Here is a 19,159-nt window from a genome sequence, read left to right as displayed (position 1 = left end):
AACAAGGCAACTTCCCCGTGACATAATAGCCTGGGCCTCACTGCCTTGCATTATGAGCATGAAACAGAGATGGACAAACAAACAAGCCCAACAGAAACACACAGACTGAATGAACAACTGAAGGTCCCGTAGTTTCTGTAATGTAAGCTTCTAATCAGAGGCAGCATCAACACTGAATTCCCTACAACCAGCTCAGAAATTTTGAGCATAGCAACTGTTCAATGGTTTAACTAAAAGGGTTGACAATAAAAGCTGTATGGGCAAAATAAAAATTATCTACTAAAGGTGACATGTTTGCACTTGGATAATTCCTTCACCTACTTAGACAAAACAAACTTTTGCTCTTGGCATCTGAGGGCTACTGACATATTTGATACCAGGGGACACAGGTCAGGAGAGGAGGAGGTCACCACTGAGGACCAGGGTCCTTCAGGCAAACACTCCAGGGGCAAACGTGGGGATCTTGGAAGACGAATATTTTGCCAATAAAGAACCATGCCCCTCCACAGTAGGAGAATTCTGAATGTGGTGATGTGGCGAGCCTGCCCTCAGGGAGGGAGTCCCAGAGAGTTTGGGTTGAGGACACTCTGTCACTCCAGGGGGAAAGTGCTCCTAAAGGTGATAACTACCTCATGAGTAATATGTTACTTGGAAAATACAAGTAATTATCTTGGGATTAGAGTCTTCACACCTACATGCATCAGAAAAGAACCAGGATTCCTACCAAGTGTACTGGGACAACCTGAGGAGTACTAGAGGTCTGGTAAGAAAATGATGGAAAGAAAGGGTGGTGTCTAGTTTATTAGTCCTGACCTTGTGGCTCAGATGAAGCATAACCTCAGAAACCTGAATGAAAGTATCCTAGAAAGAAGAGAAACACTTGAGAAGCTCATTCATTTATAATCAAAAGCCTCTGCTCTGAATAAAACAGTAAAAAAAAACAGTCTTTGGTTCTGTATAGTTTATACACCATGCATGGTCTGGTAATTACCTAATAAAATACAGAAACTTAATAGGGCTGAGGAACCCTGACTTCCTATGTATGAGGTAAGAATGGTGAGAAACATAGTCCAGAATCAAGGACTAATTGTGCTCCTAACACAGAGAAGAGCAATATTTATATATATAAGTACATAAGTATGTGTAAGTCTATGAATCTTTACATACTTCAGCCTTTAATTCTCATTTAATTGATATCCATTTGGACTGACACATCCAAAGTTAATGGGGAAAATTAAACTTTTATTGTAAAAATCAGGAGTTTAGAGTGATTACATATTCTCAGGTCAAACAGAAAATATCTAAATGAAAAACAAAGTGGAAGTGAAAGTACAGAGAAATTTTCAGAAAATGGAAACTGTGTTCCTTATTTAAAAGCCATGCTTAGGGAGAATGTCATCAGAGAACCTACCTGCAAGGTCTCAGCCAGGCCAGTTGCACCCTCATTTTCCCCATGGCCTTCGTGCTCTCTCTATTGACGGCCCTGGTGGTGTTCAGCTATGGCCCTGGGGCATCTCTGGGCTGTGACCTGTTTCAGAACCACGTGCATGTCAGCAGGAAGAACCTGGTGCTTCTGCGTCAGATGAGGAGACTCTCCCCTTCCTTCTGTCTGAAGGATAGAAAAGACTTCGGGTTCCCCCAGGAGATGGTGGAAGGCAGCCAGCTGCAGAAGACCCAGGCCATCTCTGTCCTCCATGAGATGCTCCAGCAGACCTTCCTCCTCCTCCACACAGAGCGCTCCTCTGCTGCCTGGGACTCCACCCTCCTGGACAAGCTCTGCTCTGGACTCCATCAGCATCTGGAAGACCTGGAGTCCTGCTTGGTGCAGGTGAGGGGAGAGCAGGCATCTGCCCTGGAAATGGCCGTGAAGAGGTATTTTGAGGGAATCCATCTTTACCTGAAAGAGAAGAAATACAGTGACTGTGCGTGGGAGATTGTCAGAGTGGAAATCATGAGACGCTTGTCTTTATCCATGAATTTTCAAGAAAGGTGAAGAATTACGGATGCAGACCTGGTGTCACCATGAAATAATTCTCTGTGACTAAGATGCCATCTCACCCTTGCACAATTCATCTTTGGTCATTTCAAAAGACTCTTATTTCTGCTTTAGTTACAAAACTTATTGAATTAATTCACAAATATTTTGTCAGTAGTATTATGAAAAGTTATGTTAAACAGTTCAGCTCCAGGGTCATCAGTACCTAAGAGATGATTGCCTTATTTATTTATTTATTTATTTATTTATTTACTTATTTATTCATTCCTTCTTATACCTACCACATTTATAATATTTGGAAATTATTAATAAAAATTACATTTCATCTTTACTTTTTATTAAAATTTACAAAATATGTTTACCAGTTCATGTTATTAAATATGCATTTTGTGGAGTTCCCATTGTGGTTCAGTGTAATGCACCCAACTAATATCCATGAGGATGAGGGTTCAGTGGGTTAAGGATCAGGTGCTGTGGTGAGCTGTGATGTAGGTTGCAGATGTGGCTCAGATCCTGCATTGCTCTGGTTGTGGTATAGGCCAGCAGCTGTAGCTCTGATTCAGTTCCTGGCCTGGGAACTTCCATATGAGGCAGGTGTGGCCCTGAAAACAAAAAAGCAAAAAAAAAAAAAAAAAAAAAAAAAGCATTTTTCTTTATTTATTAAATTCCTATCAAAGGAAACTTGAGTTTGTTTATTCTAAAGTCAAAATCCAAGCCCTCATTTTGTAAATGATATTGAAGAATGGATGGGAACATTCTATTTACTCTTTCATTCTATTCAGATTATACATATAAACTGAATATCTAAATGACAGGTTATACAATTGCCACCAAGCAATACAGTTGAATAAAGCAAATGCAGTTCCTACTGTGCTAAAGCTCAGTCCTAAGGGAAATGACATAAAAACAGGACTAATGTTTATTTTATTTCAATTATATTAAATACTGCAAAGAGAAGTAAAGGAAAATGATGTTCTCACCCTGGAAGTTTTAGGTACAAATGATGCCAGAAAGGAAAAATAACATTATATATCCTTTCTAAGATGACTGGAAGACAGACATATAAGTGCAGAGTTTTACTGACAGTTGGAAATATAGGTCTTGAATTTTAGAAAATGCCGGGGTGGGGGTATTAATCTGGGATTCTTTCCTGTGTATTTACTAATGAGGGTATGCAGAATGATGTGGTCACTTAGAAACAGAAAGGACAATAAAAAGAGGACCTAAACATAGTCCTTCAGACCTTCAGCACTGAAGTCTGCAGTAGGCACCAAGGCCAAGTGGCAGTGCAGTTAGTAGGACACAGGGATGAACAGGGCAGAGACTACTGAAGGGAAGGAATGTCTTTAAAAGACAGAGTGGTGCTTACAGGGCAGGTGAGGACTGAATTGTTCCAGCAGACCTGTAAACAGATACCATTGGTGACCTTAGCAGGATCTGGTTTGGTAGAATTAATTGGGCAGAAACCAGATGGGGGTAGGTTGAAAAGGAAACACAAGAACAAGAATTAGGGGCACTGTGTTTAGAAATTATCTTCATAATTTTGTTTGTGAAGTGGAGGAGTGAAATAAGATGGTAAGTGGAGGAGATGGTGGGTTAACATGCCCATGCACACTATTTTTTCATGTTTTCTGAGAATCATTTTTCAAAGAATGGATGAATTTCTACACAACTTAAGAACATTTTTCATATTTGACTTATTTGAGTTAAACAATTGATTATTTAGATGTCTGATTTAATATACTGCTTATTTTGTCTAAAATTAATTTATCATTGATATAATATGACTTTGTAGTGGATTTCAATGGTAACCTATTTGCTTGCTAATTTCAATTCTTTTTTTAGAGTGGCTCATGGGAAATGAACCTGACTAGTATTCATGAGGATGCAGGTTCAATCCCTGGCCTCGCTCAGTGGGTTAAGGATCCGGTGTTGCCATGAACCGTGGTGTGGATTGCAGATACAGCCTGGATCTGGCGTTGTAGCTGTGGCACAGGCCAGCAGCTGTAGCTCTGATTCAACTCCTAGCCAGGAACATTCATATGCCACAGGAGTGGCCCTAAAAAGAAAAAAAAAAAGAAGAAGAAGAAGAAAGAAAAAAAATATTTTTTCAACCAAGTTGTACAATCAAATTTCATTTTCTTTTATCTGTTACTTCAGTTTTATATTATCACTTTATAATCTCTAATCACAAATATTTTCTTTTTTTCCTTTTTAATGGACTCACCTGTGGCATACTGAAGTTCCCAGGCTAGAGTTCGAATTAGAGGTGCAGCTGCTGGGCTACACCACAGCCACAGCAATCGGGGATCCGAGCTGTGTGAGGCCTACACCACAACTCATGGCAATGCCGGATCCTTAACCCACTGAGTGAGGCCAGGGATCAAACCCACATCCTCATGGATACTAGCTGGGTGCATAAGCTACTGAGCCACAATGATAATTCCTGTCATAAATATTTTCTATAAATTATAGCCATATTCTTTTGAGAGACACTTATTTGAATTTCCTGTATGTACAAAGAGCTGGACAGTTCTTTGCACATTTCTCCAAGGGCTGTTTAGGACACAGAACCAAGCCTCTCCCTTGTCACGTTCATTCCTCTTTTGAGTTTACATATATTCAGGGCTCTTTCTTGTTCATCTGTCTTTTCTTTCTTTCTTTTTTTTTTTTTTTTGGCAGCACCCATAGCACATAGAAGTTCCCAGGCCAAGGACTGAATCTGAGCTGCAGTTGTGACCTATGATAAAGCTGCAGCAACACTAAATCTTTTAACCCACTGTGCCAGGCCAGGAATTAAACCCATGCCTCCATAGCAACCCAAGCTGCTGAAGCTGGATTCTTAACTCACTGTGCCACAGTGGGAGCTCCTAATATGACTATTTTTGAGAATTTTTTGCCTTATTTTCCTTTCTTTCTTTTTTTCTTTCTTTCTTTCTTATGGCCACACCTGCAGCACGTGGAAGTTCCCAGGCCAGAGATCAAACAGGCAACACATTAGTGACAATGCAGGATCCTTAGCACACTGTGCCACAAAGGAACTCTGAGATTTTTTTGTTTTATTAATATGGTTACTTAACTTTACTCATTGCTACATTAGTTTTACTAGAGCTACTTTAAAATCCATTTAATGCTTCTGGTTGAGGTAGCCAAGGTCAATAATTCCTTTCTATTTTAAAATATTATTGTTTGCTGCATTGTTTCCTTATTAATCTTAGAACTGTTCTAAGGTTAAGAGTATTGGCTTCATGAGAATCACAAACACTGTGGATCCCCAAACGGTTAACTATAACAAAGAAGAGACATCCAATGAAAATGAATGACAGAAATAGTGTCAGAGAATCCTTTTCCCAAAACCTAAGGCTAGAACAACAATTAAGTAATACACAGAAAAAAATTATAACATTAGCCAGGAAAAAAGAACAGAGAGCAAGAGAGAGTTTAGTAATTACATAAATTCAAATTTAAGAAATGATGACAAATCCATAGTATGAAACTTAGAGTCATACATAACTCTCAATATAGGATATGATACTGACTCATCCATTTGGCCATCTGGTATTCATACACATAATTTCACTTTTCATGCACCTTGTTATATTGTTATACTTAATATAAAAAAAAGTCTCCTAGCTAGTTTGGTACTGTCACCTTGCCCTGAAAGTCTCTGTAGTCATATCCTGCTTAACTATCCAAGAAGTTATTAACTTTTTTTTGTCTTTTTGTCTTTTTAGGGCCACACCTGCAGCATATGGAGGTTCCCAGGCTAGGGGTCTAATTGGAGATGTAGCTGCTGGCCTACACCACAGTCACAGCAACACCAGATCTGAGCCACGTTTGTGACCTACACCACAGCTCACGGCAATGCCGGATCCTTTACCCACTGAGCAAGGCCAGGGATTGAACCTGCAACCTCATGGTTCATAGTCAGATTCGTTAACCACTGAGTCATGACAGGAACTCCTGGAATGGCTGTTTTTGAAAAGAAAACAAATAACAAGTGTTGGCAAGGATAAATAAAAGGAACGCTTGTGCACTGTTGATGGGACTGTAAATTCATGAAGCCACTATGGAAAACAGTATGGAGATTTTTTAAAAAATTAAAAATATAACTGCCATATGATCCAGCATTCACTCCTGGGTATTTACCAGAAGAAAAGAAAAACACTAATTTGGAAAGATATAGGCACTCCAATATTCACTGCAGTATTACTAACAGTCAATATAGGGAAGAAACCTAAGTGTCCATTATCATTTGAATAAATAAAATGTGGTATACACATAAACACACATTTGCATATATATGCACAGTGGAATATTACTCAGTCATCAAAAGAAAAATAAATCTTTCCATCTGTAACAACAAGTATGGATCTAGAGGATATTATGGTAGGTGAAATAAATCAGGCAGACAAAGACAAATACTGTATAATCCCAGTGAAATAAATCAGGCAAAGACAAATACTGTATGATCCCATTTATATGTGGAATCTAAAAAAAAAAACCATAAAAAATCAAAACATGACTCAAAGAAGCAGAAAACAAATGGTTGCAAGAAGGTTGTGGGAGGGGGAAGAGTGGGAGAAATAGGTGAAGGGGATTAAGAGACAGAAGCTTGAAGTTACATAATAAATAAATCAGGCAGATGTAATATATAGTATAAGGAATGTAGTCAATGATAACTGTAATATTTTTATATGTGGCCAGATGGTTATCAAAGTTATTGTGATTATCATTTCATAATGTTGCAAATGTCAAATCATTATGTATTACACATGAAACTATCATAGTATTTTACATCAGCTGTATTTCAATAAACATTTAAAAATTAAGAAAAAAAGAATCTGAAATACTAGAAACTTGGCAAACAATGTAGATGTCAAGTTTGTTACATTTAAGTTACCTATGTGGCCAAGTTGGAGGTCTTTTGGTCCATCTTGAGGAAAAGGCTGCTAAAATTATAGTTTTCTGTCTCCAGCTGTATTTTATTGCAGAATGACTGGCTGTTGAAGGAGGCAATCACAGCCTGGGAATCAGAACCTGATTGGGAACTCAATAAAAGCAGAAAATAAACACTTCATATAATGCAACATGTTAGAAAACACTGCTAGTCAGCATAGAAGAAACACTCTCAGGATGACAAGGCTCGTTGTAACAGGTGTAGGGAAAACTATGACCAAATTAATGGTACTGTAAAAAGTCTGTCACAAAGGAATGGTTCCTGTTATGACTGGAACAAATGGGAATTGGGGAGAAAGAACCCATCATTATTTATTTATTTAAGACTGTCCTGGAAAAAGAATGCTCAGATTCTCGCCAATCTCTCTCGTCCTCGTGGGCTGTGATATTTCCAAAACTGGTAAAGAGCTCAGGCTGTGCATTCAGGGGGCCTGGATTCCAAAAATGAGGCCAGGACCTTGGGAAAGTTATTTAATCTCTCTGCGGCTCTGTTTTCTTTATAACACGAGGGTCATGAAATAAACTACATCAGCTTGTTTTGTTAACAGATGCAAAAGTCTGAGAAACTTGAGATCCAAAGACCATAAAGGAATAGAGAACACATTTTGACCCATGAATTTTTAAAACATCTGTTCAGCAAAGTGTCATAAAAATTATTAATCACATAATATTGAGAAACCTTATAATGCATAATAGAGTATTAACCTATAATGTATAATAGAGCATTAACATTTTTAAGAGCTCAAGAAAGTTTAAGAATCCAATAAAAATCTGAGCTATAAAAAATCTGACTATAAAGAGGCTATTTACAGAATTAGAAATAATTGAGTGGGTTACGTGTGTGTGTGTGTGTGTGTGTGTGTGTGTGTGTGTGTGAAATAATCAGCCTCCAAGTGATCACAGAGTTTGGAAATAAATGAAATTTCAAATGAAATATTTGATGTACAGCAAAACAAAAAGATTGCCTGGTGATAGTTGGCCTAAGAATGCACAGTTACACAGAGTTGGTAGAAGTGTAAAAATTTCAAACATTATTGGTAATTAGTTTAGTAACATCTATCAACAATGCTAAACCATTTAGACCCAGAAAATATAGCAGTTAAGTGTTAATTTTACAGAAATATTAAGTGAATACTTAAATTTTCTCATTGCATAGCATTATTTATATGAATGGTAACTGAAATCAACTTAATTGAGTGCCAGTACAGATGAATAGTTAAGTAACCCATGATTCCTTCATAGAATATTGTACAGCCACATTGACTTAAATAAGGTTGATCATTATTCACCAGCATCCAGGGATGTTCATGATATGAGTGCTTTCTTGAGTGAAAAAGCAAGCTAAGGGATAAGAGTAATCACACTGGCAAAAACTGATATCTAGTTATTCCTAAAGATTAAAACTTTAGGAAATAAAGCGTAGAAATATTATCATCTGACCTTCTTTGGTTTTCTGGAACCTACATATCACATTTTGTTTACTTAAAAAAATAAGCTATATACTTATAATTGATTTTTAAATATTGTTTCCAACATTTCTATTTGATCAAAACAAGGACTGTCTGTCTTAGCTCAGTAACCCACATGTTTGAAACTGAAAAAAAAAAAAAAAAAATGGTTTCTGTATCACCAGGAGAAAATGTAGGGGGAAATGGCTGACTGGACTCTTTAAAAGTCAGAGGTAGAGCAGATAGCACTGACCACTTAAAACTTTAGACAGCAGTCAGAATTTTCTACCAATACAGAAATAAGAGAATGCTATTGATTGTTTCTCATTTAATAAATAAAAACTTTGAGATAATTTTATATAAAAGTAATGTGTGGACTCTTGGAAATTTATTTCTTCAACATGGGAGTTTTCTTAGTATGAATGAATAAAAAAAATCTCTTGTTTTTTTTCTCCAAAATTATTCTAGATCTTAGAGCTATGTTTCTACTCCTCTTGGTAGTGATTTGTTTCCTCTACAGAGCCAGAGTCTGCACCAAAAAGGACTCTTTTTTTTTTTGCTTTTTAGAGCTGCAAGTGCAGCATACAGAAGTACCCTAGCTAGGGGTTGAATTGGAGCTACAGCAGCCAGCCTATAACACATGCCACAAGATGACATAGCAATGTGGGATCCAAGCTTTGTCTGCAACCTGTACCACAGCTCCCAGCAACGCTGAATCCTTAACCCAATGGGCAAGGTCAGGGCTCGAACCTGCATCTTCATGGACACTAGTTGGGCTCATTACTGCTGAGCCACAATGAGAACTTCCCCAAAGTTCCAAATACCCTGTTTCAAATTTACCCTTTAGCTGTTCCATCAGTTGAGAAAGCTTTTTTGGATCTCTACTGTAGTCTGTAGGTACGTTCTTGAACGAAAATAGCATGGAAGATCTGCTGGAATGTGCATTATGGAAGGAAGCACATTAGGCAAAGTCTGCTGGTACAGATATAGCAAAGATTTCCTACCTGCAGAGAATATAAAGCTAAATCATAGTTTTGATATTTATTTATATCCATAAGACCATCACAACAAATAAGATAATGAAGATACCTGCCACCCTCCAAAGGTTTCTTCAAGCATCTTTGTAATCCCTTCCTCTTTCCCTTTCCAACCTCACCTCTCACCCTTGCCAGTCAGCCCTTTTTGTCTCTAGAATTGAACTTGCATTTCCTAAAATTTTATGTAAATGGAGTAATATAGTATATACTCCTTTTCTTTTCATTCAGCTCCAATATTTTAAGATTCATCCATATTTAGCATATTTTGATACTTGATTCCTTTTACTGATGAATAACATTCCATTTTATGTATCTATGATAATTCGTTGTTTCACTTTTATTTTGTTTTGTTTTGTTTTTGCTTTTTAGGGCAGCACTTGTGGCATATGGAAGTTCCCAGGCTAGGGGTCAAATCAGAGCTATAACCGCAGTCCTAAGCCATAGCTGCAGCATTACAGATCTGAATTGCATCTGCAACCTACAGATGGCTGTGAAGAGTTACTTTCAAGGAAAGAAACTTTCCTTAAAGGTGAAAGGATTCAGACCCTATGTTTAAGAAACTGTCTCAGCAGGTACTTTCTCTTCATTAACAAACTTGTAAAAGACATCAAGGAAAAAAGGAAGAGAACTAAGATTTCACAAACAGTGACAACATGATTTTTATAAAGTCTAAATTTTCATTCATTTTAGAAGTTGCTTTATTATCTAAAACCAAAGTCTAGAATCAACAATGGTAACCTTAAAAGCAGAGAAATAAGAATTATATTCAATGATCAACCTGACAAGTTTAAATTTCTTATCACATATTTATTTGGTACATGGTATTGACATTTTATAGAACAAAATGTTCTCATAATAATAATGATATTTTGTGAAAATGCATGTAATTTCTCAGAAGTTATGTGCTCATGTGTTCAATTTTTATATCTAAATCCAAGTGGAAGACAGCTCTCAAACCAAACTGCAAGACAACTCTGATGATTTTCTGTGTGATACCTACACTAGAATACTTATATTTTCCAGACTTATTCTGGGACTGAACTTCAGTGTAGCATCTTTGCTCAGGATCAATGGACACATTAAGTTTTCTGTTTGTTTGTTTTTTGCTTTTTAGGGCTGCACTTGCTGCATATAGAAGTTCCTAGAGCTGCATATGGAAGTTCCCAGAGCTGTAGCTGCCAGCCTACACCACAGCCACAACAACACCAGATCCGAGTTGCATTTGCGACCTACACCACAGCTCACAGCAATGCCAGATCCTTAACCTACTGAGGCCAGGGACTGAACCCGAGTCCTCATGGATACTAGTCAGGTTCCTTACCACTGAGCTACAATGTGAACTCCCTCATTTAAGTTCTTGATGATGGAGAATCTCCAGGCACCTAACAAACTTTCTCTCAAAATAGTCTAGCTCTAAGAGGGTTTCTGCCTGTTAATTGTTTATATTTGGGGATGAAAATTGAACTTACCTAAAGGCAAACATAGATGGTTTATTTTGGCAACTTTGAGAATGTCAACACAAACTGAGAGCCTTCCCTCATTCCAGAGATGAGGTAGCACAGAGTGGACCTCTCTCCTTTCATAGTCTGAAACCATGGGCACTGATGACTAGAATAGCTACCAGGGGTCATCTAAAGCATCTACAAGTAGTGTCCTTGAAAGTTATGTCAGTCCATCTACAGTGTTTTATCACTACCACATGAACGAAAAATACAAAGGTCAAAAAGTTACTACAAAAAAGCAACAGAAACAGAAATTATTAACACTGGAGGATTCATTCATTGCCTTTCTTATTTGGAGATTCTGAGAATAGTGAATTTGTCTAATAGATTCTTTGCACTCTGTGCTCAGGATAATGCCTTGCAATGAAAGAGGAGCAGAACTGGAAAGGACCTAAAACAACAGTGAGGTTTCATATTGGGCAGGTGGGAACATTTCTTCTTAGAGAGGTGGGAAGAATGGATCCTGAAAACCAGAGGCCGGCTGGTGTGCTCATCTGTGCCCTGAGTAAGAAATACCCTTTCCTGAACCAAGAGTGATAAACCCTCTGTCTGTCCTTCTCCTTGAACTAAAATAAAATGACCTCCCTAAGCTGGTGTTGATCCACACAAATCATTATCTGGAGGGAGGTATATGTTATGTCGCAAAGAGGATGACAGAAAAAGTGGAGAAAACTTTAAGCCTGGTGTGAAGTAAAATTTGCATGGATTGTGAATTATGAGTTAATATTGATTTTTTTAATTAGAATTTATAATGAATTAAAGAAAATTTCTTACTGATGACTAAATTTTGACTTAAAGAATATTTTGATTTCTGAGTATTACACTTTCTCCACTTAATAAGATAAAGTAGAAGAGTTAATACTAATTATAATTCCCCTCCCCTGGCCTCCTTATCTATACTCCCAAAACTTTTGATTGGCCCTTGGCTGATGTAAGCCAAAGAATGATAGGCTAACAAATTTGGGGATATGGATCAATAAAGAGCTGGACATGCTTTTATAGACAAGACCTAGGAAAGAACACTGCAACAATTAAACAACAGTGCTTGAGTCACAGACGTGGGGGCTACAGATTGATCCTATTCTGATATTGCTTGCCTCTTATCTAAACATATGACTATGGATATATATATGAGACAGAAATATATGCAGGCAAATTGCAGTTTAGAAAGCATCATTAAATAGCACATGTGTTTAGAGCCACTTCCTTTCCAAGTGGAGAATGCATAGCATAAGAAAACATCCTGTAGAGATAATGGCCAGAGAGTAGGGGAATGAAGTCTGTGCCCCTTGACTGTTCATATGGCCAAGAGATAACGTGGATGGAAAGATAAGTGAGTACTGGGAGGATTTGGGTTAGCTGGTCCAGAAGCCAGTCTGTATTATTCATACATGGGTGCCTATATATATGTGTTAGGGTAGGGGGTTCACATATGTCTGCCTTTGTTCACGCATATATGTTTTCTTGAACTACGTGAAAGCTATCGGGTTACAGTAGCACAAATCCTACTGTCTCCAAGGAAATAGTGTATAAGAAGCACTTAGTCATATTAAGACTGTCATTTTTTAAAAATATCTATCCATTTTACCTACCTTTGAGAAATGTTACTCTCTTAAGCCTTGAAGATGAGTTACTTTGCTCAAAAAATGGCCTGGGGAAGCTACTGTTGACCTCTATTGTTGGTTGCGAATGCTTAAAATTGAGATGAAATGTTGCGGTTTTGAAAGCTTTTGAATGACATAATGGGCTAAACAACATAACTCTGAAATCTTACATGAATTAAAATAGTTCTCCTATGATTGTGATGCTGTACATACATCAAGTTTTCATAGTGTTTTACTTATTTTTTGCCTGTTTTCTTCTTTTTAAGGGGAAAATTTCATAAAGATTCTACCATAAGCTGTTTTCCTGGAATGCATCTAAATGGGGGATTTCAATTTGAACCAGTAGAGGGCAGAATAACATTAGTCACTAGAAGGCACCCATTCATTGTATCAAGAGTAAGCAAAGACATGAACTCCAGCTTTTGGATTGCCTTAGCATTTGGTTACTTAACAAAGTATCATGTTATGTTTGTACACGTTATTTTCAGTGCACATAACATCATGTGTACTTAATGAACACAGTTAAGACTTGTTTTTTCACTAGCACCCAGCTATTCAAATATGCTTCTTAGAATGGAAAAAAAAAAGAGATAACAGGATGGAAAAAATTCCAGAAATACTCTTAAAAAAGAATTATGCTGGATGTCTGATGTGGTCAGATTAGGTGGTTAATAACAACACATAACTGGTATTGGCTGATATCACCATCTTAAAGCTTACTTTTTTCCTTTTTATTTTACACTCTTTACTTACTCTAGATATCTGTAAATGTATTTGATTTTTCAATAGAATAATGCTTTTGGAAAATATCTGTATAAATTGTTTCTAAGTTTGTTACCATAACCAATACTGCAATCAGTAATATGGATTTTTCAACCAATTACTGGAAACAATTCAAAACAATCTATAATCTACTCATCAGTAGTGAACATGAGAAAAATAAAGTTTCATCTCAAATATTTAGCTGCGATGTTTGTAAAAAAAAGAAATTATATGCACCATCTCAAAATTCCAAGTGAATTAAAAATAAACAGATATATGAAAATAATATCAAGCATATTTCTTTATAAACAGGAGAAATTATAAATCAGAATCTACCTCAGAGATCTTGTGGGTTCAGTTTCAGACCACTGCAATAAAGCCAGTATTACAATAAAGTGAGTCAAATGAATTTTTTGGTTTCCCAGTGAGTCTAAAAGTTAAGTTTATATTACACTATGGTCTATTAAGGGTGCAGTAACATTATGTCTAAAAAATGTACATATCTCAATTAAAACATACTTTATCACTAAAAATACTAACGATCATCTGAGCCTTTGGTGAGTCATAAGATTTTTGCAATAGTAACATCAAAGATCATTTATCATAGATCATCATAACATATATAATAATGAAAAAATTTGAAATATTTCTATAATTACCAAAATGTGACATAAAGTGAGCAAATGCTATTTGAAAAGTGGTACTCATAGACTTGCTTGACAGGGTTGTCACACACCTTCAATATGTAAAAAAAAATGACAATATCTGCAAAGTGCAATAAAACAAAATATGCCTATTTTTATAAAAATTAGGTGGAAGACAACAATGCTTACTTGCCCTTCTAGTATTTAATATTGTGGTGGAATAATAACAAATTGAAAAGTTATGAAACAAGCAAAAGGAAGTAAAATTATTAAGATTTTTTCATATAAATGAAAAAGCACTAGGAAGGCACATATATATTATCTACTTGTAGCTATTTCTGCTTTTGAAAATTACCTCTATATTTATTACTCATATTGCTACTGGGTTAAACTTTTTTGAGCTCTTTTTATATTGAAAATACTATTATTCAATTGTATAAGATTTTTTTCATATGTCTCTACATTTTCTTGATAATTCTTTACTGGACAGGCTTTTTTTTTCTTTTTAGGGCCCTACCTATGGCATATGAAGGTTCCCAGGCTAGGGGTTGAATCAGAGCTGCAGCTGCTGGCCTAGACCATAGCCATATCAACATCGGATCCTCAGCTCACTGAGAGAGGCCAGGGATCAAACCCGTATCCTCTTGGATACTAGTCTGGTACATTACTGCTGAGCCATAATGGGAACTCATGGATGTTTTTTTGTTTTGTTTTGTCTTTTTAGGGCCACACCCAAGGCATATGGAGGTTCCCAGGCTAGGGCTTGAATCAGAGCTGTAGCTGCTACCACAGCCACACCAACATGGGATCTGAGCTGTGCCTGCGACCTACACCACAACTCATGGCCATGCCAGATCCTTAACCCACTGAGAGAGGCCAGGGATTGAACCTGCATCCTCATGGGTGCTAGTCAGATTTGTTTCTGCTGAGCCACGACGGGAATTCCTGGACAGACTTGTTTTTAATTTGTGTATTAAAACTTGTTTCTCATTTCCTTTTGAATTTGGGCTTCATATCACTCAGGAAGAGCTTTCCCATCTGAAAATTTAAAAACTTTTTCATACACATTTTTTTCTAGTATTTAATACTTTGTTTTTGTTTCATATATTTATAACCATAAGTAGTCAGTGAATTACTATTTTCACTTAACAGATGGATGACCTAAGATGTAGAAAGGCAGAGTAACAAGCTCATAGCCATAAAGTGATGTATAGCAGAGCTGTTATTGACCCAGGTGATCTGCCTTCAGAGCCAACCCTTTTATTTCTTCCTATGTACATCAAATTTCATTTTCTGTATGTGGGAGACTTGGAATCTAATTATTTTCCCAGAGAGCATATTTTCCCAACATTTATTGAATCAAACTTTCCCCATTTAGTTTAAAAACAACCATTATTCAATTATTAGTCCTCATATATACACGAGTATATGCCAGGAATATTAAGGCAATTTATTTATTTTTGTGCCAGTACCAACTTTAAAAATTCCAATTAAAAACATTTTCTTTCTCTTTAAATAAAAATCTATACATGTCTCAATAAAAAAATATGTTTTTGCAAAAGAATATGAAAATACAATTCAGATTGTTTTTGGAATCAAAACTTAGAACAAAATTTAACATCCATCTTTCCCAGGCTCTTCTATCTGGAATCTGCTCACCCCATCCCACACCCTATCATTCCAGCCCCCGCACTGCAGAACTCCTCCAGACGCTTCCCCTTTATCTCTCTTTCTCTAAATCCCTAAAGACCCTCTCTTCAAATCTTCTCTGACTACATGGAGAGTTGTCTATTTTCTCATTCCTGCCACTGCTTTGCTGGATCCATTTTTCTATTCATCTCCCAATTGTTCTCTTCCTTTATATTATGAAAATTGTTCTATATTTTTCTGGTGCAATTTCTGCATTCCTTTCTATACTTTATAAATGCACATAGTGCAGTAGAGCATAGACCAAAAACTAAGTAGGGAAATGTACAGTCTTTCTCACTGCATACCTGAGAGGGAGAGGCTATAAATACTCATTCACTTTTTGCTTTGTTCCTGTTAATATTTCAATGTACATGAATTTGTATATAGCTTATATCATATATTTAAATAAATGAAATGAGGACTTGGAGCTGACGAGTCAGGTATCATAGAAGGTCTATGTGCAATTCTGACTCACAGCTCCCATTGCAGGGCACTGCTCAGCGTACTTGAGGTAATTCTGACAGCTGTCCTGGAAGGTTGGATCCTAGTCCCCTTCTCTTCCATTGACATGGCATGGACCTCAGTTTTTGTGGTCTGATCTCTACTCTTGAGAACAGATCCCTGAGTGTTATTCTCAATAGTATTAGGATAGTAAATTCCTCTTCTTTGTTCTGGGGCTACCAAGCCACATTGTTTGTATGGATATGAGAAAGAGTCAACATTCAACCTCACATGAAGATGCCTGGGGTCTCTTTCTTTATCCTTAATTTTCCTTATTTCCTTTTTATGAGTTTGTTTGTTTTTTTGTTTGTGTCTTTTGTCCTTTTAGGGCCACACCTGTGGCATATGGAGGTTCCCAGGATAGGGGTCTAATTGGAGCTGCAGCTGCCAGCCTATGCCAGAGCCATAGCAACGCCAGATCTGAGCCATGTCTGCGAACCACACCACAGCTCACAGCAACACCAGATCCTCAACCCACTGAGCGAGGCCAAGGATCGAACCCGCAACCCCATGGTTCCTAGTCAGATTCGTCTCTGCTGTGCCACGATGGGAGCTCCTCGAGTTCTTTTAATGAAGTCCCTCCTGCTTTCCACTCTGATATCCACCCAGAGACTATATTTACTAACTTTCATTTAGAGGCTCATTCCTTGGAAGGTCCTCTAACCTTCTAATATAGGTTCCTCACTGCACAGAAAGGCGGCCCACTCCTTTCCCCCTCTCTTGCCCTAATAAATCCCCAGCTGTCTACCTGCTGACGAGACTCAGTGAGGTATTTTTCCATCCAGGTTTTATCCCAAAGCGCATGAGACCCACTATGTTGCAAGGCTGAAAATCTGTTGGTGCTGCTGATAGAGGACATGGTGGCCTGGTCTTTTGTCCATGGCTAACTATCTTCCATCAGCCCTTGAGGGATCTGAAGTCTTTCCTATCTAGTACGAGAGATCGAGATTATCACTTGGTACAGAAGCTGTGAGGTCTCCTTCTTTTCCAGATTATACCCCTGAGTCTAAGCCCAGCTCAGGGAGAACTGAGGCTGGATTAGAGCTAGTACCCTGGTGGAGATATATCTCTTTCTTCAAAAATATGTTTTTATTAGGTATGGGTTTTGTAGTTTACTCAATGTATATTCAGGATATGAAATCATCATCCGAAATGCACAAATATATTTATATATTATATTCTACATTTTTCCCTCATGCACTGAAGATACCTAGCTTGAGGCATTTTAAATAGTGTGCCCTTGGATTCATACCAGTGTGGCTTGTGTCAGGGTCTTAGAGTGGGCTCAGAGGGATCCATTTGCAGGGATGACAAGAGGCCTCTTATGAAAAACTCATCCTGTGGAGTGGGAGTTTGGGGTTAGCAGATGCAAACTATTACATTTAGAATGGATAAATAGTAAGGTCCTACTGTATAGCACAGGGAACTACATCTAATCTCCCGGGATAGGCTACAATGGGAAATAATATAAAAAAGAATATATATACATATATATGTATATATATATGTGAGAGAGAGAATATACATGCATGACTGAGACACTTTGCTATATAGCAGAAATCTGCATAATACCGTAAATGAACTATACTTAAAACAAAAGAAGAAGAAGAACAGCAACAACCCATCCTGGAGTTCCCTGGTGACCTAGTGGTTAAGGATTCTGAGTTGTCACTGCTGTGGCTTGGGTTTGATCCATGGCCCAGCAAATTCTGCATGCCGTGGCCATGACCAAGAAAGAAAGGAAGAAAAGAAGACAAGAAAAAAGGAAGGAAGGAAGGAAGATGAATCTATCCTGAGGACCACAATCTGGTCCAATCACAATAATTCTGCTTTGGCCATGTGATGTGACACTGGGATCTCCTGTGGCTCGACCCTTATAATCAAGCGCCTGAATATTGTGAAAGATAAGGACAGTTATTGGGGAGGGTTTAAGCTGATTTTTTATTTTTAAGGTCAGGTATTAGTTGCACAAGACAGTACATGACAACCTGAGAGGAATGCTTTGGCGAAGAAATTTTTCCTCTGGAATCTTACATTCTACCCCATGTGTATATAATGCTGCATGTGGTTTCTGATGTTTAAGGCCTCAGATATGAGCCCCAATGCTCCAGGGAACTCTGTGCCTAGATCTTACAGGGCGAATCTACTGGTGGCTTCTCTAACACTCTTTTCCACAGGACTCTTGATCTTGTATCTTCTGAGACAATTTTCCTGTAGAACACTACAACTGAATTCCTATATATATCCAAACTCATCTCTTTGCCCTTCCAATTTCATTCTATGGTAGAAATCCACTTAGCCTGAGGCATTTTGGGGATATTATTTTATTTATTTCAGCTCTTGGATGCTATCTCACCTGTAGATTGTGTCCTCTTTGGTAACCATAAGTTTTTTGAAGTTTGTGATCCTATTTCTTTTCTGAAAATAAATTCATTTGTATCTTTTTTAGATTCCACATACAAGTGATATCATATGATGTTTGTCTTTTACTAACTTCACCTAGTATGATAGTTTCTAGGTCCACCCATGTTGCTGCATTATTTCATTTTTTATGTCCGAGTAATATTCTATTGTATGTATATACCACATCTTCTTCATCCATTCCTCTGTTGATGGACATTTAGTGGCCACCCATTGTGGACAATAACAAGTCAAGTTGCCTTTTGAATAGAACAATGGGAAGAGTGTTGTGCCTTATTTAACTACAAAATTGAGCCACTTAACCGTTTGTATGTAATGTTTTCATAATTTTTTCCAACATATTACGTTTTCTATATACTGAACAAAAGTTTCAAGTTAGTACCAGTGGTTTCTATATTACTTGGCAGTTGAAAGCATGACTAACCATTACCAGGCTGACAGGGATCAGAGGCCCATGGAGAGTGGATTCAGAAAGGATTGTCTAAGGACCAGAAGAATCAGAAGAGAGGCTCCTGCCTGGACTTCTGCCCTACATGGCATGGTGTTATTTTATTTTGCCCTTAATATACAAGGATAAAAACCACTCTTTCATCAGA

General features: G+C 37.4%; 1 protein-coding gene across 1 annotated transcript; it reads left to right on the top strand.

Moving 5' to 3' along the window:
- LOC100155760 (interferon omega 1) lies at positions 1,454 to 1,993 on the top strand. Its single transcript, NM_001130238.1, has one exon. The coding sequence runs from the start codon at positions 1,454 to 1,456 to the stop codon at positions 1,991 to 1,993; it is 540 nt and encodes a 179-aa protein (NP_001123710.1).

The sequence above is a fragment of the Sus scrofa genome, chromosome 1 (assembly GCF_000003025.6).
Source record: "Sus scrofa isolate TJ Tabasco breed Duroc chromosome 1, Sscrofa11.1, whole genome shotgun sequence".
In the NCBI taxonomy this organism is placed as follows: Eukaryota; Metazoa; Chordata; class Mammalia; order Artiodactyla; family Suidae; genus Sus; species Sus scrofa.
The sequence above is the reverse complement of the archived record's forward strand: the minus strand, read 5'-3'. Positions and strand labels throughout refer to the sequence as shown.